The sequence below is a fragment of the Xiphophorus hellerii genome, chromosome 22, assembly GCF_003331165.1.
Source record: "Xiphophorus hellerii strain 12219 chromosome 22, Xiphophorus_hellerii-4.1, whole genome shotgun sequence".
Taxonomy (NCBI): domain Eukaryota; kingdom Metazoa; phylum Chordata; class Actinopteri; order Cyprinodontiformes; family Poeciliidae; genus Xiphophorus; species Xiphophorus hellerii.
The window spans coordinates 21,758,925-21,784,257 of record NC_045693.1 but is presented as its reverse complement, the minus strand read 5'-3'; the positions used below and the strand labels follow the sequence as shown (position 1 = coordinate 21,784,257).

The window sequence follows — 25,333 nt, the reverse complement described above, 5'->3', positions numbered from 1 at the left end:
CAACAATCAGAGCCAGGAGGAGGGTCTTAGCGCTGTCAATCACCCATGTTTATGGGCTGCTCACACCCTCCCTCTTGCTCTCTGCTACGCTACAGCTGGTTCACCACAACAAAGCCCGTCATAAATCCTGAGGCTAGTCAGCATGGCCACCGATGACAAGATGATAAGTTGCTTCTTCTCCATTAGTACACTGAGCAGCACACGCACAAGCATGACTGACAACACTAAGACCTCCTCGCTCTGATTGGTGCATTTCTGCAGCAAAAGTATCCCTTATAGTCACAACATAATTTTAACAAAAATATGCAAAAACTATATATCTATCTATATATATATATATATATATATATATATATATATGTTTTTTTTATTTTGTCCAGCAGCATCTGTTCTGCTTCACCTTGGAGCTGTTTCTCAACTCTCTTCAGTTCGAGCAAAATCGAAGAGATTTCCTAAAAAACAAACAAAAAAAAGACAAAATTATAGCTTCCATTTATATTTTACTCATGTTCTTATTAAACATTCTTGCACAGATGGATCGCTTTCTGTACCTTGTTGGAGGTTTTAAGAAGTGGAGCTTCACTCTCTGATTTCAGTTTACTCTCAATTTCATCCCAGTTTCTGTCCTTATCCTTGAACAAGATCCTGGCACAAAGAAATTAAAAAACTGTATTTACAGTGTGTATTTCTTGACAGAAAAACAAGATAGCACTATATTAATTAAGTCAAGTGCTAAGATCTTGCTGCTTATAAACAGTGGCTTGAAAGTAAATTCATACTCAATGTAAACCTGAATGTATTTTGACAGGAGTTTATTGAGTAAACAACACTAAGAAGTGCTCAACTGAGAAGTAGCTAAAAAAAATGAATCAGTTTTTACATGATTTATTATGCATGCAACCCTCATGAGTCTATAGTTTATACAATCATCTTTTGCTACTGTGCTCTACCAAACCTACCCCTTAACTGAAAACTTTGTAAAATATCTCAAGCTCGGGGAAATCCGTGAACAGAAATATTCAAGCAAGGAAATGCACGCAACAAGTACCTGATTTTCCCTGCTGTTCTGTCAACAGAGTGTCTGATCTTGGTGGAGAGCTGAGACACAGAGTGGATCAGGAGGCTGTCCAGCACCGCCTAAAAACCCACAACATCACAATTAGATCATGTTTTTAATAGCGAAAGCCTCAAGATGCTGTTCATTGTGTTTTAGATTCGTCAGGCAGCTCCTCACCTCCTCTCGGTTCCAGGTGCGCCTCCTCAAGGCCCGAGGCTCCCGGCCGTCAGGAGCTCGGGGTTGGTGCTCAACGGGCTTTCCGTTGATCTCTGGCGGCTTGTTGGATGAAATAACTGGAGGGATCTTTCTAAATTTGAGGCTCTCGTCAAACACTCGATCCACCAGCTGGGCCAGAACAGAGAGAAATGCAGAGGAGACAAAGGGAGCGAATGTAATCAAACCTTCAGCTCAACTGTTGTATTTCAATGAGTTGCATAAAGATGTTAGGATGTGTGAAACGTGGGCTTATCCACTTTATCAAGGAAAGTTATGCCTTTCATGAGAATGAAATTAGTAGTAACAAATTACATGGTTTGTACAGTTCTTCCCACAGTAAAATTCAAGCACTTTGAAATATTTTCAAGGTAAACCCTTTCAGCGCCACACTGGAGAAAGAAATAATAAAAATGAACTTAAAAAAGATAGTTTTAATTCACTGCTATATATTGTGTTGCTGTTATTAATTATTTCTTGTGATAATATCTAGCTAAACTAAAATATAATAGGATTTTGTAATGTTTGCTTCACACAACCCCTGACCGGTCCGAAAACAAAACACTAATTTAACTAAATAAAATACCCCAATGTCAATCACTTTGTTTAATGTACAAAAGGTAAGTCAACCCTTATTTCAATTACACAGATCAATAAGTCACAGAGCCAATAGGAGTAATAAACATTAATCAACAACAAATAACAAATCATGTTAAGATAAATGACATATACAGAGAAAGTTACAAAAATTGTTCTTGCAAAGTTTACTGGAATTTAGCAAAAAGAAATAATTTTGGCAATTCTAACTTACCTAATAAGTAAAATTTAGTTTGATTCAACTTCAGACGTTGGGGGAAAATGTATCTGCCTTTTTATTAGGTATACGAAAATATCTGGCTTCAGCGGTTTTCCAAATGTAGGCTTTTAATCAAATGTTAGGTTGAAATTTATAACAAAATTGTGCAGTTTGAATATCAAGTACAGATCAGGCACTTTCCAAATGTTGAAAATTGACTCTAATAAAATTGATTTGGGGGATTTTAAGCACCCGTATGGACCCTGGAGCTAAGGAATGAAAGTTCAGCAAATAGAAGCGCATGAGAAGACCTGAAAGCTATGAAGCAGCAGAGAGGCACTCATTTTTCCCTCCCTACTAAACACAAGAATTAATGGAAAAGTTGCAATGAAAGCACAAACATTAAGGCAATAGAAGAAGAAGAAGACCAGGCACCTTTTTCATGCTCTCCTGTATGTCCGGCTGCGCGGGGCGTGCAGGGCCTACCTCTTCCCGGGTGTCGATGGCCGACCCCGGGGTGGTGGCGGCGGTGCTGACGGTGGTGCTTGGCGCTGTGCCGGACGAGCTGACCGAGTCTATCTCACCGGCCACGTCGTGGATCTCACGTGCCAAGATAGCCAAGTCCTTGGCCAAGTCCTGGCTGATCCTGCGCACACAGGGGAACAACCTGTTAATCAGACAGGGTTCTTTAGGACTCAGGAGGTGCTTTAAAGTGCAAATGAATCAGAAGATCAGTGATGATCGGTACCTGGCAATCTCTTCGCTGTGAGCTGTCCAGTCCCTGATGTACTCCTCCTGCTCCTTCATGCGGTGTTTGATGCCCACTCCGCCGGGGATCGCTGCCACGCCCGCCGGTCCCGAGCTGGTGGCGGAGCTGAGTCTCGAGCCGCGGTGCGGGACGAGGTGGTGGGGCCGGACGTGGGGGCGAGCGCCATGCTTTGCCGAGTTCCGGCTGGAGCCGAACTCTTCCTCCGAGGTGGAGCCGTACTCCGGCGGCAGGCGCCGCCACCTGCTGCTGCTGGACACTGCAACGGCAGAAAAAGCCGTTACTAAAGTCACAATGGTTGTTGACTCGTTTGTCAGCAAGATACAAATGAATGTTGTTCAGAAGTTTACGAACGCTTTCCTATTATTTACTATTTTAAAAACAAGAATTTGGTGCAGGAGTTTGGATTTCTTGTGGATCCAGTCCACACCGAATCAAAATTACACGTTAAAGATCAAATATAAACACAAACTCCTATTATTCTGTTAATAGCTCAACTTCTGGCTCCTCAGTTCGCTCAGCATCCTCTTTGTTCAATTACTGGCAGACCAGAGTCTTGATGGACTGTTTCTGATTATCTTAAGCGATTTTCTTTCATCTAAGGGTGGCCGTTTTGGTCAGATGGTTCAAACTTTGTCACAACTAGGTGCTTCTGAAAAGTAATGACCCCAAACACACATCAAAACAGTTTTTTTGCAATAATAAAGAAGGCCAACATTAAGGTTTTGGAAAGCCCCGACCCCAGTTTACAAGGTCCCCTGTATTATTTCTAAAAAGCAGACTGGTGACATGATCTACGGATATTTGTGTTTTGATCATTTATTTACTGTTGTTAACAGGTTTCCGAATTCAGTTCATTTCTATTTGTTGGTCGCTGTGGATGTTAGTGTTTTCTATAGAGTTTATTCCTTCGGTTCTTACTCATTTCTTGGGTTCTTTCTTCAGAGAGATTTGGTTTGTTCTCTTCACTTCTTCTTTTTCTGCTCTCGATTTGTAGATCCTATTGTGTCTTAATTCAGCTCTTCTTTGTATTTTCTGTTTATTAGTCTCCCTGCTCTCATTTTGCCACAGCTGTTCCACATCCCCTCTGATTAGCTCCCCTGGTTCCTGTTATTTTCCAACCCATGCCTCTGTAGATAAGCTCCTTGTTTTTTTCATTGTTCCTCTCTGGATTTTCTGTTTCACTCCCCCAGTTTCCATCATCTGTCTTCACATGTTTTACCTCCAAGTTCTTGTTGTGTTTTATTCCTTTTGGTTATTAAAGTCTCTGCTAATTTTCACCACTGTCGATTTCTGTATTCCAACCTCACAACGTGACAAATAGTTAAATGTTGAAGCCACAATTAAGGCAAAACTTTGCTGATGTTGCACAGTTCCACAACAAAATGTTGTGGAACTGTAATATAGTGCAACTTGATAAGGGGTGTTAAACCAAATATTAGTGGAGAAAGTGTAGAATACAGCCAGTACGTATCATTTTAACCATGTGTGGATAACAATTAAATTAAACATGTGCACCAAGTCATTGTTTTCAAAAGTATTAAAAATTTTTTGTGTAATCATTTCCCCCTTGAAAAATAATAGTTAAAATAAACCATTAAAAACAAAAAATTCTTGTGAAATTCAACACTATCAGGAGTGGATGTAAACTTCTGACTGCAGTTTATATCACACGGTTGAACTCCACTCTTCAGGAAATTAATTGACCCAAAACAACATCAAGTGTTTTGGGTGTTTGACAGCGTATTTAGCAATGGTAAAAAATCACACAAAAAAAAAGCAGCAAAAAATATTTTGAAGCATTTCAAGGCGTCCAACAAAACGAAGAAGCAATAAAGCTGCATGTTAAGTTGTTTTGAAATTTTCAAACAGCAGTTCTGTTAGTCCAGCTCTGACACAATGAGATTATACCTTGCTCAGTCCGTCTCTTCAGGATAACATGGGGCAAAGTGTTACAGTGTGAGCAAAGCAGTTGGCTTATCAACACAGCATTACTAAATGGATTTAAGGAGGACATGAAGTTAACTATCAAAGGCTTGGTAGAGCTAGGTCATCATAAGAGAGATTTTTGAAAGGCATTAAAGCAATGAACTAACAGTAAAGACTATTCTTTAAATAGCTTTTTTTTTTTTTTTTAAATGTATTACTTTTATTCCAAACAATATTCAAACATATGTATTAAATAAAAACTGTTTGACATCCTTGAAGGATCCTTTGCATCTGAGCATTGTTTTGACCCAGGTCTGGTGGTGTTAAAATACACACATGCACTACACACAGCAGTCCAATTAGACTTCATGGTTCTGGTGCCGTACCCATCAGCTCTTCCTCTGCATCACCATCTGGAGGTTCAGGCTGAGAGCTTTCTGGACCAATGCACAAGATCATGACAACACAGGTGTTTACTGAGAAATATTTACACAGAAAATGCACCGAAGTCTCAGCTGGTGACCAGAACCTGTTGGTTTATAGCCCTCAACGGTCATCGCCTGGTCAGAAACTCAAACATGTGAATTATTTTATAGTAAAATGTGGTGGTGAACACACAATTTGAGAAAACGGGGCGCACTGTCAACACGCCTCATTGTCGACTAAGTGACTAACTTAACTGAGTGAAGAAGACTCAGTTAGCTACTTTCAGGAGTTAAAAATGAAGTCAACAGAAGCATAGATCCATAGACTTTTAAAATTTAAGCTATTTTTAACACTTTGCCTTGGATCTGTGGTTTATTCAGAACATGAGAGAGCAAGACTCTCAGAAGATAATAGGAAGTATGAAGTATAAAGTAAAGTTTGATACTTTTGAGCTTTCGATCTTTGTCTATGAAACATGATGGAGTCGGAAACGTTAGCAGCCTTTTTGATATTTCAGTTAAGTTGAGCATTATCCAGCTAATACATGCAAAAGAGCTGATTTTGCTACGATAGTGATGAAAACCACAAATTAGATTCCAAAGACGATGAAAGGTGCTTAGTTGGAGATAAAAATATATATATTTACAAAATCTGAACTAAGTGAAGCTAAAACTATGCCACTAGAGGGTTCTTGGTAGAACATATTTACAGATAAAGGTGTGTTCATCATAAATGCAAAATATATATTTTTGTACAGTTTTGACTTAATTACTGCTCTGAGTATTTTGTTCTTTCAGCCAATGGCCTTATTTCAGTGCAGTTAAAAATGTGTCTACTACTAAATTACTTGACGACTATTTTAATAATCAAGTCATCACATTTACTCCGATTTATCGTTTCAGCCCTAAACATTAATAAAACCTAGTTTCACAACATGTGCTTTTTTATACATGCTATACCACGTTCCCTCAGATTTCTATGGAAACAACCACTCACAGGAGGAAGAAATATACTAGAATATATTTATAATACTGTCCTTATATCTTCTCATTTTATAATCCTTCAACAGAAATCTGAATCAGCTTCAATCGATATCTGCCAGTCAACGTTTTACAAACCAGAGACTAGAAATCATCCACGAGCATCTCAAAATCAACCATGATACAGCATATTTTTAATCAATAAACTGATTTAATTTTCTCTTCTTTTACTGAAAATCCTCAGATGTCAGACACTGAGCTGTTTTTTGTAGTTTTGGAGGGGGGTTTTTTGCTCACCTGTGGGCGAGCAGTATCCAGATGTAGTGGTTTTGGCCTTGGGCTCGTTGAGTTTCGACACACTGTTGGCTCTCATCCTTGGCGACAGCCGATTCTCTGTGGGTGTTGTCGAGCGCAAGCCGAGACGCAGCGCGGTCTCTGCGGACAGGCGTGGTGAAGCTGTGGAGGGCCGGCTCACCGTGCACTCCGAGTCGCTGCGTGCCGAGACGGAGCCCACGCGATTCCTCCGTGGCTGAGCCAGCATGTCCAGCCGCGACAGTCCCTTCCGGCCGGACGGCGGCTTAGAGGTGGAGCTTGTCGTGGACACCTCGGACGCCACGGAAACCCGGTCTGCATCGGCTAGATCTGTGTCAGACGTGTCCCCCAGTCGGGCCCGGCGGAGGAGGGAGGCTCTAGTGGGTCGTGGTTGAGGCAGAGAGGCCTGCTTGTTGAGTGAGGAGGCCGTTGCTGCCTGCAGATTTCGGCTGGTTTTGGAGGCACCGCTCATGGACGTCTTGGAAGATCTGCCGTCGAGTTTGGAATGGAGGACGTCTTCTGAGCCTCGTCTATGAACCGAGTTCCCCAAAGGCCCAGAGTAGGTTTCCTGGTCTGAAGACAGAATGTCAGAGATGGGGAAAGAGGAGGTCTGGTCATCGTCGGTGAGATCCAGGGAAGGCTGGCGTGCTCTGGAGGAAGCGGCGGGTTGAGCGGAGCGAGTCCGACCCGTCACTTCGGCTGTTCTACCTTTAGCCTTCCTCTCCAGGCGTTCGCGAGCGCTGCCGTTTCCGGAAGTCGTCTTGGACACTGTACTCATATTGCTCTTTTCCCGGTGCATGCTGCTGAGAGACTTCCGCTTTTGCATGCCGCCTGCAGCGGCCTTTCCCCCTGCCTCTGCTGCAGCATGGCTAGCCGTGCTGGCTGTGTCCAAGTCTGATTCTGGGGATATGGAGTCAGTCCGAGCTGGGAGGCCAATGGTGGAACTAGGAGGAGTTTTAATACTTTTCTGGTCTAGTTTGTTCTCGTCTCTGAGCTTAGCTTCTAGGAATGCCATGACAGCCTCCGTGTCTTTAAGCAGAGTAGCGGTGTCCATGCTGCCCACGGAGTCGCTGCGCTCCCGCTCATTGTTGCCTCTGTTGATACGAGGGATAAGCTCTGGAGGGACGCTTGAACTGGGCTTCTCGATGGTAAAGCTACCCTGGCGAACAAGGGCCTTCCCGGATTTCTCCCCTCCTTCTCCTGCTTCTCCTCCGTTGCTCTCCTCTGACCTCTTCCTTCTTTCAGTGCCCCGAACCGGACCCTTAGACGGAGAGGAGGTGGCCGAGCTTTGTTTCCTCTTGTTGGTCATTTCGCCGTCCTCCATGGGGGTTGGGGACTCTCCGTCTCCCTTGTTCTCTTTTTCCTGGGGCTCAGTGTCCTGTTTCTCCCCTATCTCAGACCTCAGTGCTTTGGGAGTGGGTTTAGCACGGGGGTCGTCCACTGGGAGCTGGGGGAGGGTCCTGCGTTTACGGTCGGTCAGGCTGGAAGAGGGTTCACCTTTGCCAAGGGGAGGAGCAGCAGACTCAAAGGCATCAGATCCTGAGCAAAAAGGACAAAAACCAAATTAATCAAAGGATGAAATACTGATTAAATCTAAGCAGTTTGTTGATTTGGGTGAGTTTACCTCTCTCTTTGTGCAGGAATGTTGCTGCTTCTGCTCCAGAACCTTCTGGGTCAGTCCTTGCTTGATTAGCAGCTAAACTGGCCCAATGAGAGACCCAGCTTGAGTCACCAAGAGCCTAAGGCAACACAACGAACAGAGATAAACAAAAAGAAACTGAACTGAAATAAAGAGTTCTTCATTCAAACGATGGAGGTCTAAAACAAGCCATGTACTTAAAAAAATCCAGTTATGTAATTTTGGTTTTTCTATTAGAATGGTGGGTAGAAGGTTACAAACACCCATTACGGACATAATTATGGGCTTTTAATGATACATTACATAACCTAATTAAACAGTTCTTTTCCTAGGATGGACTAATGATTAATATACAACTTTAACACATTTTCAAAACAAAAATTAAGTGCAAAGGTTTTAGTCCTATATCATAAACAGCAAAGCTCATTTAAATTGACTGATTTGTTCCAAAAGACTAAGCATTTAAGCAAAGTTGATAAGTTTGGTTTCTCCATGTGGGCATTTGAACATTATTTTCGTTTTCAGTGTGCGGCAGATGGCTCAAATTTAAACACAGTTGACAGGATAATGATCCCAAGCACAAGTTAAAATTAGTTTTTAACAGGTTTACGTTATTCCAATTTATTGAACATGATTGTAAGATTGAGAGTTAGTTTTTAAATGAAATTAACCAATTAAAATGAACTATGCATAAGCGGTCAAAACCAGAATTACGATGCTACAAAAACGGTATTGGTTTCTTTGCAACTGGCTAACCAAACATTAGTTAGCAGTGTATGCTTATTTGTCCCTTAAATTATAATTTGGGACCTGCGAGGATTAGATCAAATGTGCACGACAGAAACAAAGAAAATCTGCAATACATTCAACCTTGTGCAAAACTGACTGCTACGACATTGATGTCCATGGTGGATGGACATAAATCTATAACTGGAACTTTATTTGCTATGCAGTAAAACAAAAAAATCCAAATAAAATGTCAAATCAAGTTTCCAGTAATACTGATTAAGACGTGTATCACTTGAAAAGAAAGAAATCTAAGTGCCATAAAAGACCGATCAGACAGACATTTAGGATGTCAGTGCAGATAGGCGCTGCCCCCTCCGTCTTATGAAACGGCCTGTAGGGCTGAACGTCTTTCCTCATCCCAGCGTGATCTAGGTCACTCACTGAGGATGAACCCTCCTCCCATCTGACAGCCCAGTGGAGTAAAGTAGTCATCTCACAGGAGTAACGGACTTGCACAATAAAAACTCCGCCACTACACTTTATTTTGCTCTGTTGCAACATAACTAGGGGGCCAGAGAAATACCAAAATTAATTTCTTTTAGGAAGTCCAAAGCAGATCTGTACCTCTTTCCCAGTGTGTCCTGAGTCCTTTCCTTTTCCTTTTAGGTCAGACAAAACCAAGCTGCTTGTATTCTCCTGCACCCCGAACACCTACAAATATTTTTTAAAAAGAAATCATATGAATCAACACAATCTGGCAGAATATCATAATTTATACAAACCTTTTATATAACTTCGTATGACTTATGTGTAATTTACACATAGTACAGTCATTTAGAGAATGTCAATACTCTGACTACATCCTCTTTCTGATACAGTGAATCCAACAAACATCATGAGTTGTTTGTTCAAAATGCCGTTCACTAAATATTTAAATGAAACAAACAAAAACAACATCAGCAGTTTACAAATGAGAGGGAGAGTGGACAGCTGTGAGCGCTGTGCCAATTAGTATGTCAGCTAATTACAGGAATTAGCATAACAACACTTCCTGTTTAGAATGTAACGCACGCAGATTTGAACTGACTCAGAATATCGTGTAGTAATTATTTGACTGCTTGTCCAAAGATAATTCTTGCATTAAACGCTTAAAAGGAAATGTGATATTATTTACTTTGGGTTAAATGGTTCAGAAAATAGTCTGTTAGAGATTCACAGAGAAATTTAGTGATTAAATCATTTCTAAGTTCCAGCAGGTTGGAGTAGAAACAAAACTCTTTGGTATATAGATGTTGTTCTTAAATGAAGAAGGCTACAATTGAGGAAAAGGATAGGTGATTAAAGCTAGCTATGCTTGGGGCGTGCTGTGGTGGCACAGGGGGTTAGCACACCCCACGTTTGGAGGCCTTAGTCCTCGACGCGGACGTCGCGGGTTTGACTCCCGGTCCCGACGACCTTTGCCGCATGTCTCCTCACCCTCCTTCCTGTCTGCATACTGTCGAAAAAATACGAGCCACTAGCGCCGCAAAAACTCTTTGGAGAAAAAAAAAAAAGAAGCTAGCTATGCTAACTGCTTAAAATACCTTCAAATTTTAATGGTAAAAACATTCATCTTGTATTATTAATAGGGATGCACAATATCTTGACACTAACATTGGTATCAACTAATATTAGTCTTTTTTTTTTACATATTGGTATTATTCCGAAAAATAAAACTGTGCTGATATTGGCAAACAATATTTATTTTAATTTTTTGCCATTTGTTGGCCATTGACAGTGATAGTGGTGCAGCACAGGATTATGGGGAGTTAACTGAAGCAGAGAAACAGTGGTGGTGTCAGGAGGGTGCAATATCGATTATTGGCAATATTTGTATCAGATATCAATATTGGCTCAGATTTTCATATCAGTGCATCCCTAGTTATTAACTAGTAAAGCTCTGATGTCTTCTCTGTTTTTGGAATAAATAAATGAACACTTAAAGAAGGAAGGCTAGAAATAAATATTCTGAAAGCTGTTTTCATGTTTACTTGTATTATATTTGGAAGTCCTTAAAGTCTCTCTTTGCAGGTCAAAGTGTCACAAAAACATGAGACCGGATATCGACTTCTGTGATTTTTACAGTTTTTCTTGCAACACTGTTTATGTTCTTTGTTGCATTTAAGAATGGGACAACAGTAGGAAATTAAATGTTGCTTAATAAAACAGGACAGTGCCTCATTGAGCAAATCCCTCCTGCTTATTCCAGACACATTAGGTGAGTTGATGTGCCAGAGAGGATGAGAGGTGGTCAAGCAAGGCCACAGAGAGATGACGGTGCTGTTTTAGTGGCAACTCCAGTTTGTCTCAAGGGACTCACTATGCAAAAGACTGCAGACCAAGCAAGAAAAAAAACAACTATTAACGCTGTTGTAGCCTGTTCGGACTTGTTTTAGTTCTGCTTTTTATAGTTGCTGCAGAGTAACGTTTAAAGATGCCCTTTTCATTTTTTCATTTTAGTAGCTCCTTTATTGTCACAGTTTTGCAAAGACCCCAAACTAAGAACACCTCTAAACAAAAGGTTATGGTTTTTTAGAGGTTGACAAACAGAAAATATTTGGAGTGGTAAAAGCTGCTCAGCCCTTTAGTTATAGGATGCAATTCAAAAAGTGTATTTAACATCAGCGAACGGATCTTTAAACAGTTAATGCCATCTTTGAAGCATTTTAATCTGTTCCTGATAATTTCAACTCAAATTCTTAAACTGTGAAACCTCTGATGCAAAAGAATATAGTTTAAATGGATCCCCAAAAGATGCTGTATAATCACTATTATTACGGGTGATTTATACAAATACTGTGAAAAAGTTCACTGCTGCTAACACGTCAGGCTGTTCCCACCTTGTCTATCATGCGCCTGGCCTCTTCTTCTTCTGGATTTTTATTCTCCAGTTCAATAGTGTAAGTCCCCTTGTCACTGTGGTCCTCGTCCACCTCTCCCCCAGCAGTTCCAGCTCCCTTGCCGAGGACCGAAGTGTCCTCGCTGGGAGTCGTGGGGCTCCCAGTCGCCAGTCCAGTACTAGCCGAGCTCCGACCGATACTTTGGTCCTCTGATCTCTGCTTGAGCAGCACACGGGCAGCCGTTGGAGCGCCCACAGTTACTGTGGCTGGTATTGGAGCTGGAGCTTTACCTGAAGGTAAGAAAAGAAAAACTTGGTTAAGCAGAACTATCTTTAAGGTAAGCTTATTTTTTGTGGCAGAACAACACAAAGTAGTGTAAATTATGAAATGAAGTAAAGCGATTCACTCTTTTTCATCCTTTTTATGATTAAAAATCTGAAAAGTGTGGCATGCATTTGCATACACCCCCTGAAATAGAGTGTCTCCAACTAATTGCCTTCAGCAGTAGTTACTTAATAGAGTCCACCTCATTGTAAACATATAGCTCTGTGAAGTCCTCACAGGTTTGTTAGAGAATATTAGTGAACAAATACCATTATGAAGACCAAAGAACGCAACATATTTTGTGTTGATCTCTCACATAAAAAAGTGTATGAAATATGAGAACTTTTGCAGGGCATTGTAAGAGCACTTAATTGTATCTGTGCAGTGAGAAGCATATAACGACACCAGAATCGTACCTGAATCTGCAGCTGAGGCAGCGGACGTTGAAATACTGAACACCTTAGGGTGCGATGGAGGCTGTGGACACAGTCCTTCTCCGCCTACTCCGCCCCCCAGCAGTGGAGCAGTCTGGGAAAACGAGTAAGAGCGACGCTTGCGAGGGTTTTCCTCGTCGTAGAATTCGATCATGAAAGCCGTTCGGCTGCCGGTGGCTCTGGTCCCGCTGACGGTTGCGGCCGACCCTGCGGATCCCCCAGCCACGTGGTTGTGTGCTGTCTTCAGGCGCTCCTCGAGGGCGTGTCTACGGTTGGCGAAACGCAGGCCGAGTCCGTTCTCAGAGTCACTTTGGGTGCCATCTTCATGTTTGCTCCCTACTGAGACACAAAAAAGGCCAGACAATTAATTCCGTGATCGTCTTTGAACAATAACAAATATCAGACCTGAGCTCCCCAAAGTTTAAAACACAGGAGGCGATTTTCAAACCTAAACAGTGGCATATCAACAACAGTGTTATAGCAACAGAAACAACATATTCTTTGAAATATAATACAACCCGACTTCATTGCAGGTATCATGGAAAAAACAGAAAATAAAGCCTGCACCTGAACAACAAGAAACACATGTTTGCGAACCGTCACAGCCAACGACAACAATAAACTCTCCCTGTGGCCTGAGGCAAATCACTGAACCGTCAAGATGGATCCTAACAGCACAATGTCTGATTCACCTACCACATCACTGCAGTCTCACATGTTGCTCTGTCCCAGTTGTTTCAGCGAGTCCTCTCTGTGTCGTGCGGTTCAAGACGGTGTGCCACACTAACCCAGACATGCCACCCACACAACTCGCCTACCGGCCCTGACCAATTCAGTGGCAGTCAGATAAAAGCGGGGGAGGGGAGAAGGGACTCATGGAGGAGTGGGGGTGGAGGGTTGTGGATGAAGTAAGAGGGGAGGCGAAAGGGGAAGAGGAATAGTAGAGGAGTAGCTGGGCAGTTGGGGGATGTGTTAGAAGGAAATGGGAGCGGATGGGAAAGAGTAACTGAATTAAGTGGGAAAAAAACACAACAAACAGGCCCAGAAGGAGGCTAAGCATGTAGCTACTTAGATTATCACAGTTTAATGTTCAATGTATTCAGGGTATATCCATCAAATCTTACAATGAAACCACTCAGTCATACAGAGTTTATATCTGAGTTTTTTCAGTTTTTTTATTGAGTAATTGAATGCATAGCTCCACACTGAGTGCAATTGCTAATCTGTTCATCGGTCACACTTATTTTTTTAGCAGAGCTATGCTGTTTATCAAACTGCAGTCGTCATGTCAGGGTGGAATATCTCAAATGCAAAAGGCTGATTGGATTAAAAATTATCTAGGATTTTATATTTTTATATTCGTGATATGTTTACATATCGCTAATATATTTGACCAGATGAATGGCTGGATGATATGGCTGAAAAATGTATCACAATACAACGGTTTCATACCAGTCAATATCAATAATCATAAATAGTTTGTTGTAATATCTGAAATACTGTCAAATTGGTGACATGACCTTTCCTGTTTTATCCTCACTCCACGCCGTTATTTTTTATTTTTAAGCAATTATGAGACACAATGCTGAAACCTAAAACTGCTGCTGTGCAAGTCACTCAGCAGGATGTTGCTAGGTAACCAAAGAATGAGTGAGTTAGTTGATGCCTCCAACCTTGGATTGGATTTTTTTGAACAAACTGCTGTGTTAAAATTTGTGCCCCTCATTTTATGCTGCAAAAGTTCTAGTCGGCACTAATAATTATAATACTACAATGTCCACTTTTAGTCGTTTAAAAGACATTCGTCTTCATCAGATTTGTCATCTATCGAGCTTTTTGCTCTTCCAGTGTATTTCATTTGATCACTTTTCGATCATGATTTAGTAGAAACTTAATAATTAAAAAAAGAAGATGAAGGTACAGAAAAAATGAGAAAGGAAAACCACAAAGTGTTACAGTAGGCAGATCAGCATACACAGAGAGGAAGGTCTTTCATTCAGAGTGCTGTGGACAAAGAAGCCCTTAGCAGAACCGGAGGAGAACAGAGGAGTCTGTGAAAGTCCAGTGCACCGTCCCGGCCGCCCCACCATGACTCACAGTGGAGCTGGCCACTGCCTCTGCCCACACACACACGCCGCCCCCCCACACACACACATACAGAACATGCTAAACAAGGAAGAACTTCCTTTACAAACACAGACAGACAAGCAAGCATGCAACCCCAAACATACAATGTATTGTAGTGGGCCCAAGCATTTAAAGCACCATCTGCAGCAGGATTATGAGCTTTTGCTTTGGCTATGAAGACAAAATATTATTTTTACCTCAAATACTCCTAAATTAAAACCATAAAAACCCACTGCTAATTAGAAACCACATTTTTAACCTCATGAAAAAAAGCATTAATTAATTTAAATATGCTGCAATAATGAACACAATAGAATAAAGATCTTTTTAACACCAAGATGAAAAATTAAACTTACCAATCGAGTAAGAAATTAAAAGCTATAGCTCAGACGCCTCCTTACGGTTCCCTTGGTGAAACTCTGCCGCTCATTCTACCAGGCACCGCTACGACACACCCTGAGCAGATCTCGCATGCCCGCACTAACGCATGCTGCACTGCTTCTCTGCAGATCGCTGCTCAGCATGTTTCAAACATGCACACGGAGCCTAGCGCCACATGACTCTCACACCTTTGGAAGACGGTGAAAAGCGTTCCTCACACGACCTACTGAAGCCGCTTCACACTCAGACAGATGCTCACAGCGCCTGCAGTTCGCATCACTGTTACTATAACAACTTTCAACCAAAGGCATCTCTCTCTCTCTGCCTCTCTCTCTCCTACCTCATCGCCTCCTTTTCTGCTTCTACTGCAACCCAGGCAACTACCCTTCCTTTCTTTCTCTCCTTCTGAACACTCACCTTTGCAGCTAATCCTGCTTCCATTGCTTTTGTCAGCTTCCTTTCCACCCATCTCCTCCACTCACCTGGAGAAAACCTTCCTTCATCAATCTCTCTCTGTTATCTCCCTCATCTCTCCCTCACTCCTGTCTTTCTTTTCAACCCCTTCTCTGCCCTACTTGAATCTTATCCTCAGCTTCCCATAACTCATCCGTGTCTAGGAGTGAGAAAGTCGTTCAGTTAATCAGCTAAAAACAACGGCATCCATCAGGTGAGCCGATCTGTCAGCCCAGTGACACGCCCATTAGTGATCCTAACTCCATCTAATAAATTGGCTTCACCATTGTTCCCCACCGCTTCGCAGATTTCCGTTTCCATCAGCTCACACAGGCCCCGCCCCTAATCTAATGCATCTAATAGGCTAAAAGGAGGCCATAGACAACCCAACCTTCAATAACACTCCATGGAAGAACTTAAACTTTGGACAACTTGAACATAATTCTTAATTTTATGGGTAGAAACACAAAGCTAAAAGCTTCAGAATTACATGTTTTACACCAGTAAGTGCAGCTCTGGTTTAAATTAGCTACAAACTGTAAGAAATATAATGACTTTTAATACATTCTATATACATGCAGTCATAATGGGTAAAACTCTGACTTTGCTATTTGGAGCGCTTTTATCATCTGAGCAAAAAAAGAAAGCAACATAAATATCGGTGATGACTGGGAGAGACAAAAGGAGACTAAGGAGATAAAATCAGTTCGTTTTGATCATAAGATGATAATAATGTATATCAGACTATCCGAAAATAACCATGGTATTATTTTAATTAAAATTCATATAGGCAAAATGGAAATCTTATTTCCATTTAACATCGTTCTGTTATTGATAAACCTGGATCTGCGTGAAGCTGACACTCTAGCAATGAAACATAGTTCTGCAGTACACTATAATAACCACAAACTTGTACAGCATTGGGAACAATGATGGAAGAAAAAGCAAAGTTGGCTGGATGTTATGGAGATTCTGTGATTCAGGGAGATGAAGGAAATAAATCACATGCTCTGCACCACAAGCAAACCTTCCAATTGGACCTTCAGCTGGAGAGTTTCCAGAGTTTCCAGTCCCCTGCGTCCTCTACTCAAACCATGCACCATTTCTTTGGGTCCGTATCTATTTATGTGACGCTTCAACACTTTGTTGATTTAGGTTTAATGAAATAGCAACACCGGCGTGGAGCTTTTAGGAAAGCAATATAAATAGAAAGCCTTAAAATGCCCTAAATAACATCAGATAATAAACTATATTATCAGCTTGTTGAAGCGGATGTTCTTGAAACATGTTTTAGTATTATCTGAAGGAGGCTTAATGGTATTTAAAAATGGAGATCTGACAGATGAGTTGAAATCTGGCTAAAAGACGATAAAGAGAGTCCTGCATAATAAAGTGGTAATAAAACTAATGCTTGAAATTGGGGAAAACTTAACCACTGCACAATGGGAGGGCTTCAGAAAATATTAAACATGTGGAATTAGTATAAAGCCAAACGATTAACATTTTTTTTATAGTGGAGTGAAAGGGAGTTCATGATTTTAATAAGATGGCTAGTCTGTACTTCGTCCTGTAAAAAAGAGAGAGGTTTTCCTCTAAAAACTGGGCACAATCAAATCAGTTTATTGTGGACTGTTCTTCAATCAACAGAATTGGGCCAGCAGCACTGTCAAATGAAAAAGGACTGTGACTCAAAACGTCACACTAGCAGCATTTGGTCAAACAAAGTCCCAGGTAGAACTAATCCAAATAATGGCTCCTGCACACAGTTTACAAAACTAAATCATCTAAACAGTTTGAACAAAATTTTCCAATCTTACCTAAAATATAAATACCAATGATGCTTCAAACTCCGCTAACTATGTAGAAAGACACTTCGTACAATCTCACTGCAAGACCCTATAAACACTTTTGGGTAAAAATTTTAGAAATGGCAAAAAGGCAAATTTCAAATGTTGGGATGAGGTTGTTTCTTATTGATTTGCAGAGACAAAACAATTTACAAACTTAAAATTAATGTTTATTTTAGGTCATGGTATAACTTTTCTGGCTAATCACTGATAGAAACCTGTTAGATAACAAAGCAGCAATGTTAGAGTCATTTTCTTGGTGCAAACAGAATGCAGAGACGTGTAAAAAGAGTCGGACCTGTACCTTTGAGCCTCTTTAGGTGGACCGGGACGTCACTCTTAATGCTCTTGGTGCTCTTGCTGTCGTCCTCGGTGGACTCGGTGTGCACTAACGTGGGGTCGTTGTGAGCCAGCCAATCCGCCACTTTGCTCTCAGATGCCATCATGGCGGCCTGCAGCGTGGTGAGGTCCTTGCTTCCAGAGCCGCCGCTTCCCGCCGTGCTCTTCTTGGTGCGGGATCTGTGGTGGTCCGACGTGAACTTTGACACGTGGTCTTTAATGGTGACTTTCCCTGGAGATGTGTTGTCAAACTCTATGGTGAAGGAGGCGTGCCCTTGAGCTGTGGAGCAGACAGTGCACTTTCAACTTTGTGTCCCGTCGACAGTAAAAGTAAAGGCTGCTGACTCGAGCACTTTTAAACTGTCGATGTGCAGAATAATTGTGGCATAAAGACACTTTCCCTAATGCCATCTTGGTTACAGGGAAATACTGCAATAAAATAAAATGTGTTACAAACTAATCTTTATTAATATTGCAGATTTTATGGAGCAAAAACATTAGAACTGTTAAGTTAAGTGAGAATAAATATGAATAAACCCAATCCTCTAGATCTCTTTTCACCTGCAGTGGTGTGGCTTTGACTGGGAGCATCCTCTGTGTCCTTGGTGGGAATTTCATGGATGCCATTATTTGCCATGTGACCTTCCTTTGTGGGGACCTCAAAGTAACTGGAATCGAGAGCAGGGGACGCATGAAGGCCGTCCTCCTTAGATTTCTCTCCCCGACGCGCCTCCTTGCTTTCTGTGGTTAGAAAACAAATAAATGTTTTCTTACTGCATTGTGACTGTTGTATTTTTTTTTCAAATAACATATAAATACTGTAGCGTCAAAGATGGCTACTATGTTTTATTACATAAAGTAGTATAAAATTAAGGTAATACAAGGAGAAGGTCAAGTCAAACCGCATATGGACCAATTAAATTGAGGCTTGTTTCTGGGTGGAAAAGAAGGATGGAGGAGGATGGACATCTGTCTCATTTTCGCTCGCTGTCACTCAAAGCATAAAGTGATGGCGAGACTCTTTAATAAGTGGAGCATTTATATTCTCATCAGTTCCTATTAACCAACAGAGCCTCTGATGGGACTGATTATGATTAACGACACTTTCAGGAATTAAAGGAGCCATCTGCTTCAGTTTTGGAGGAAAACGCAGGAACATATGGCAGCTGACAAATACAGACAAAAAGACAGAAACTTTGTGCTAAATTGAATCATTTGTAAATCATTTATCTGTGCAATTCATTGTAAATTATAGATGCTTAAATTAAATTATGAATTAAATTAGGAAATGCGTCTTCCACTTTTGTTAGTTCAGATCAGCTTAGCTAAAAAATAAAGAAAATATCTCTGACATAATTACTGGTAGTCAGCATAAACCGTTAGGCAATACTGGAAAGATCCACAACATGGCAGACACCAAAACAAGAGGGACTCAAGCACCTTTTTAGAACTGCCACTGGTTGCTTTTTATGTCCATTTATTAAACAATTAAAATTATTAATGATATAAATTGTGCTACCGTACTTTTTTTGTGAACCTGAAAACATGTTACAAAATTTATTACAGAATTGCATCGAGAACTAGGTTAGTGCCCAGAATTGGACCAATACCATTTGAGTGGCCCCAACCAGTGATCAGTGGGTCAGAAACACAAACATCTGATCTTTTTCATATGCAAGCACTAACAGTGCTTAAATTACTGTTAACAGTGGGGGGAAAAAAGTCAGATATTCAAACAGATTTTCAGTATCAGTAAGGTGTTTTTAACTGAAGTTAGGAATCTTCTATAAGGAAACAGTGTTTTCTAAGAAGGTGGATCAGCTTTTTACTGAGGCTGCTACAACACAGAGCTAGGCTTGCTGGCCCAAACAGACCACTCAGATATAAAATTAGTTTCATATAATCATGTTACCTGATATAAATTAATTTTACACAATGTTTCTGTATTGTCTTTAACCACATACTAAAAGTAAAAATAGCTGATCGTCTAAACTACATGAACATTCATTTGATTAATAAATATGATGTTGGGGTAAAGTACAGTACATTAACCAACAGTGACTAAATTTTTCTATTTCACAAAATACTGAACAGATAGAGCAGATTAAATTAAATACCTTAAAAATCCTCCCAATAGCCGAAAGCAGGAAGGCGACAGCAAAGTAAAAAGTTGTGTCTTCACACCACAGGAGGTTGTTACAAACTGAAAGTATTTCAGCAGCTATATGGTTTTGAGATCAATGCTTACCGGAGGGTTAGCTAATGATTTCTGCAGGGTAAAGAGCAGTCTGTTAAGAATAGGTTTGTGTGTTTGAGTTAGGAGAAAGAAATAGAGTCGTTGCGATGGTGTAACCCAATCGGGTTTAGTGACAATACACATGGAGGGGGAGTTAGGGAGTGGTGACAACAGAGCCTTTTTTTTTAAACTCTGAAAGAGAAAAACACTAAAATAAAACTGACGTACACATGTTAGCAACAAAACACACACTGAAACAGAATCATTTCCTGTCCTTAACCTCTCACTTCCCCTTCACTACATTTTACAGGGACTGTGGAACGTTCATGTTATTTTTGAAACACCCATATCAGATAAAATCTCTTTTTAATGCAGAGGCTCAAGCCAAATACACCAGAGCTTTCCGGACACACGCTGCTTCACAGAGGTGCTCCAACATTTCATCTTCTACACCACAGTTATTCGTCTAACATTTAATGCTGCTAGAAGGGAAAATAATTTCCACTCACCCACTCCCAAGGCTGACGTAGCCAGACCCATAACGCTGGATATTTGGAAAGACTTCAAGGTTTCAAATAATTTTTGTGTCCAAATGCAAACTAATCTGCCTATGGACAGACAAAACTTTGAAAAAAACAACAAATCAGGACAAACAGACTCTTAGGAGCTGGAGAACAAAGTCTTCCCTTACACGGCAGCCAAGATGATGCCAGACTAGCTCTGCAGATGTGCAGAGAGATTGGAGGATGCTTCAGTCTGCTCTCGTGTTTGTGTTATGATTCCACACTGGTCCGCTAACCCAGCCTGGCACAGACTGATTTTGATTCACCGAGCTGGTGTGGCCACTAATCCTGTTAAGGGGACCCCCCCTCTCTCTCTCACACACACACATACACTCATATTGTTAAGTAAACAGACATCCATGCAGACTCTGAAAAGAGGCTTTGTATTCACGTGGATGTAAATGATTATTAATACAAGCAAACCCTCGTTGCCCATCGCTGCCTGAACAGCAAAAGCAAAACTAGCTGACCTGACTTTGGTGAAGCAATTGTTTTACGACCGAAGAAAAACATATAGCACATTGCAGTGCATGTTGTATCTGTTATCTATAAAATAGTGTTCTGTTGGTGCAAATCCACCGACACAGTGATTCATCTGGCCGATTATTCACCAGATTATTTCCCTTTCGAAATAATCTGAGAGATTATCTGGTAAAAAATAAATAAATAAATGAGAAAAAATGTAATAACATCCCAGCCATCAGTTACAATCCTGACTAAGTAATCAGGCTGCGGGGTTGATTCCCACTAACAGTGAACATACTGTCAAATAACAGCTCCAATCAACCTAGGGAGGTTAAAATTTAAAGATAAAGAATGTAAACGCATATAAAAAAATCAATAAAAGAAACAAGTTGCTTAGAAATTCAAATCTTCTATCTTTCACATATCAGAATAAGGAAAAACTTGGAAATCTCCAAATATATTTTTTAATATATTTCTTTTTTCTTACTTATTCAGACCAAATTTACAAAACCAAATTTCATACTTTTCCATGATATTCAAAACAATATAGGGACAGAGGTCTCACAAATAATTTAAAAAAAAAATCCTGGTCTGCTTCCATGAGAACTAAGGTAGTTGCAATACCTTAAGTGTTTTCTTTTCAGCCTTTAGAGTGATGTTAACAGGAAACGAGAAACTTTATTGGCCGATGAGGTCATTGATTTAACACCTGATTTAATGTGATGTTAAAAGTGTTGAGTTTGGGAGTCTTCCCAAATGACTTGAATCTTGACATCTTGGCAGACATATTTAAAATCCTGCTTGTGGACATGAGAGCATCTGAAAATGTTAAAAACTCCCACCTGAAATGGAGCCGTCGTGTTTTTTGGACTTGGTTTCTTGTTTGAAGGAGTTTTCATCGTCTGCATCTCCATCCCCCCACCATGAGGGCTGACCATACAGTGGAGTCCCACGAGGCAGAGCTGTACTGTCCCCTGAGACGAACATACACACATTTCAACAAAACTGCACAGTTGATTTTTTAAAGTTTCTCTAACCCATTGTGGAATAAAAATGAGCCCAACTAATGTTCTCGTGTAAGTTTATTTCCTCATTTTTGTATTTTGTATTTCAAACACTATTCCTCTCTCTTTCTCTGTTATGCATAAGTAGTGTAAATGTATTGTTACTGCATTAATAACATTTTTTTTTCAAGATGGAAACTGACAGGGATCAAACAACCTAAACAAATCTCTTTTCAAAGCAGATTTAAGAATGCAAAGAAAATCACAGAGTTTTTGTAAAGATCCTGACATACTGTCAGTGCACGACGTCACAGCTTGCTTCACTGCTTCTAATTTTCTTCCTTTAGCCTCCGGTCCTTTAAAGGACCCCGTTATATTCAGCTGGTGTGACTTCAGTCACAGTCGTAAACATAATTACAGAGGCAGGTTGCCAAATCACATATCATTTTGTGTGAAAGCTAAAGAATGTATATCATGAGGAGTAATGTATGTTTGGCTTCCAGTAACAGTAAAATTACACATTTCAGTGGCAGACAGAGTAACACTAGCAGATGGGTGTAATACTGCTTGTTTAGACGCAAATGCTTGTAGAAATATTGTGCTTCTTATATTTCCTTCAGAAAAGCTGAGATGACAGATGGTTTTGCTTGTTAAATTCCCTCTAGCTGATTAATCTGTTCAAATAAACATATAAGCTCCATGTGGCCTTGTTTAAACAACTGGTTATTAACCCGAATCCCTGCTATCTCCATGCCCGACCAGTGATGGACCCTCAAATTAAAACTTCTCTTATTTTTTTTACAGGGCTCTGAATTTTGGAGGGCCACCGTTGTAAACAAGTTTTTTTTTTCTTAATCTGTTCTGGTCAAATAAAAGCTATGGCAAAGTAAACATAATATTAAGGTTTAACAATGTAACTGCATGTTATAGTGGCTATCAGGTCCATCCTCTGTAAATATAAGGGATGGTTGGGGGAATCCTGCTGTATTACAATCAAGTATCGCAAACATCCCAGTCGTGACAAGCTTAAAAGTTTTGTTTGTATAGAATGCCTCATAATGGTTGGCAACAGAAGTGAGCGAAAATAAATGTTTTCTAGGCAACGGGAAAATTTGCAATGACCCAGGATAGATGTAGAACAGCTAGTTAGCTAGCAAGCAAGGGCATATTAGCAGCTAGTTACCAGTAGCCTCAACTGCCTTAAGGCACAGAATGAGATAAACATCTCTGTGCATGGCTCAAACTTTTGCTAGACAGAAAAGTCCCGTGAGAAAAAAAAAGACCTGGGATACATTTATATAAAGCCAAAATAATAATAAAAATGTATTCAATTGTTTTTTTTCCATCCTTAAAAAGACTATTTAAGACTTTTTAATGCTCGGACACCCCAAAAGTACTAAAAACAATCTTTGTAGCACATTAAAGTCAAAGTGAAGCCAATGTTTTTGAGTTACAATTCAACTGAATCTCATTTTCCATCACCATTTCTGTCACTTACCCTATTTAGAGAAAACACAAATAATTCACAAGTTACCTTGAGAGTCCAGCGGCTTGGTCGACTGTTCTCTGGAGGAAGTGATCCCATCTGCTGCTCTGCTCTCCACAGACTTTGGAGTGCTGCCGCTTGGTGACTTTGGCGTTTTCGTTGGGGCCTTAGAAGGAGAATGGCTCTTGGTCATGTTGGCCGTGGTTTCACTGCTGGATGGCTTCTTGCTGAGCTGAAGGCCACTGGTGAACTTTTCATGCTGAAAGGAGATTATGTTTTAATAAATGTGATGTATAAACATAACATAAAAATGTGAAAGGGACATGTTAGGTGTTTTCACCTTTAATGCTTCCTCAGGCACAGTGAGCTCTCCTCTCACCACCGTGAACAGGTTGGTATGTGAAACAAAAAGGTTAAGGAAATACTGATAACATTAACATAGCAATGAAATACAAATGCAAAATTGAATGTGGATCACGGTAAATCACAATATTCCAAACTTCATTTATTTCAGTAATTTCGTCAAAGAGTAAAACTAATACGTAGTACAGATATATTAATCATGGCGATATATTTCTAGAGCTCATTTTTGTTAGCTTAGATGATCATAGCTATACTTCAGAAATTCAGTTGATCAGACATAACCAATAGCTGTAGCATTAGTGTAAGAATGAGCTTAGCTCTGGGACAAATAATCAGAATGAGGATGAGAATGAGTCCACTGGATATGTGAGGCTTCGCAGAGTAGAAAGTGAAATAATGAAAGGATATCATATCCAAACCTCAGCTTGTCCTCCAATTTCAGCGTGATGTACATCTGCTCCTGAATGCGGACATCGTTTACAAAGGTCTGGAGAGAAAGCAGACAAAAAACCTGAAACTAAACAGAAGAACTAAACTAAAAATCTTAAAACTATGTGTTTCTTTGAGAATGATTTGGTCAGTTAAGTTCTTTTATTAAATATTAAAAGAAGGATGGGAAATATGTTAAAATTAATACGCAATTAAAAGCACAAATTTTATTGTGATTTATCAATGATTCTTGTGTTAATAGCAAAAACTATAGTCATGAGGACTCAAGATCTTTGCACAATCAGCCATGTTTCTCTTTTTGTTTTAAGGTTTCGCTCCAATCTCTCCTTCTCCAGAACTCGTTCACCCTCGTCATGCTGTGCAGGCAGATCAAATACCACTGACCAGCAAATAAAACTCTCACATACTTCAACTTTTTTTTGTACCAAAACATTCCTTTCTTTTCTCTAGTGTAATAAAATTACATCTTAAGAATTTCGCAGTGAAATGGTTTGAGAAAGAGAGCAATTGGCCAAACGTTTTACTGGTTAACCCATGTGTGGCAAACCTCAGCACTCCCACTGACTCAGCAGGGAGAACTTCCTCTGACTCAAGCCAAAGGAGCTGGATGGCTAACAGCACAGGAGGAAGTGACTCTGACTTCCTGTCTGAGAGGCTGAGAGGATGTGAGGGACACGGTGCAGATGTGTCTCATCTGGTGGGCTCTGACTGAGCTCTAATCACAATTTATGACTAATGCCAATGAATGGGTCTAACAGGGCAGCTGTGACCAACTTTTACTTAACTTTACTGTCAGAGGAGAAAGAAACCATTAAGAAGTCAAATTAAGCTACCCAATAAACTTAAAGATGTGTATAAAGTAAAAGTGTGACATAAAATAAATTTAAATTTTCCACTTAAATCAAACTTCAGATCTTTCCAGATGAGGTCGGAGCTCGTTCTCTCTTTTTTTGCGTTTTCTTCTTTGATTGTTTTCATTAATTTTCCATTTTTTTGCACTTCATCATGTCGTTACTCACCCCGTTCAGACTTCCCAGGTCTTTCACTTTGTGTTCGTCACTCCCCGGCTCATAGTTGATGACTGCGTGCTGCTTGTCTACGCTACGAGACTTTAAACAAAAAAGTAAACAAACGA

At 40.4% G+C, this 25,333-nt stretch overlaps 1 protein-coding gene across 8 annotated transcripts in view; it reads right to left on the bottom strand.

The window, feature by feature from the left end:
• The window catches only part of cep170aa (centrosomal protein 170Aa), a 43,535-nt gene that overhangs the window by 2,748 nt on the left and 15,454 nt on the right, over positions 1–25,333 (bottom strand). Inside the window, exons 4-22 of one of the 8 annotated variants that reach the window (XM_032553744.1) lie at positions 25,218–25,307; positions 24,157–24,235; positions 23,726–23,784; positions 23,434–23,644; positions 21,738–21,869; positions 18,193–18,372; positions 17,597–17,911; positions 12,467–12,823; positions 11,727–12,016; positions 9,472–9,558; positions 8,104–8,218; positions 6,465–8,018; positions 5,148–5,198; positions 2,815–3,091; positions 2,502–2,733; positions 1,235–1,402; positions 1,049–1,137; positions 552–645; positions 401–452 (exon numbers count right to left, since the gene is read on the bottom strand). In XM_032553744.1, the coding sequence (XP_032409635.1) occupies positions 401–452; positions 552–645; positions 1,049–1,137; positions 1,235–1,402; positions 2,502–2,733; positions 2,815–3,091; positions 5,148–5,198; positions 6,465–8,018; positions 8,104–8,218; positions 9,472–9,558; positions 11,727–12,016; positions 12,467–12,823; positions 17,597–17,911; positions 18,193–18,372; positions 21,738–21,869; positions 23,434–23,644; positions 23,726–23,784; positions 24,157–24,235; positions 25,218–25,307 (4,432 nt within the window). Of the gene's footprint in view, positions 1–400; positions 453–551; positions 646–1,048; positions 1,138–1,234; positions 1,403–2,501; positions 2,734–2,814; positions 3,092–5,147; positions 5,199–6,464; positions 8,019–8,103; positions 8,219–9,471; positions 9,559–11,726; positions 12,017–12,466; positions 12,824–17,596; positions 17,912–18,192; positions 18,373–19,748; positions 20,059–21,737; positions 21,870–23,433; positions 23,645–23,725; positions 23,785–24,156; positions 24,236–25,217; positions 25,308–25,333 lie in introns of those variants that run through there. The other 7 variants (XM_032553748.1, XM_032553746.1, XM_032553749.1 and 4 more) reach the window with 7 other exon arrangements.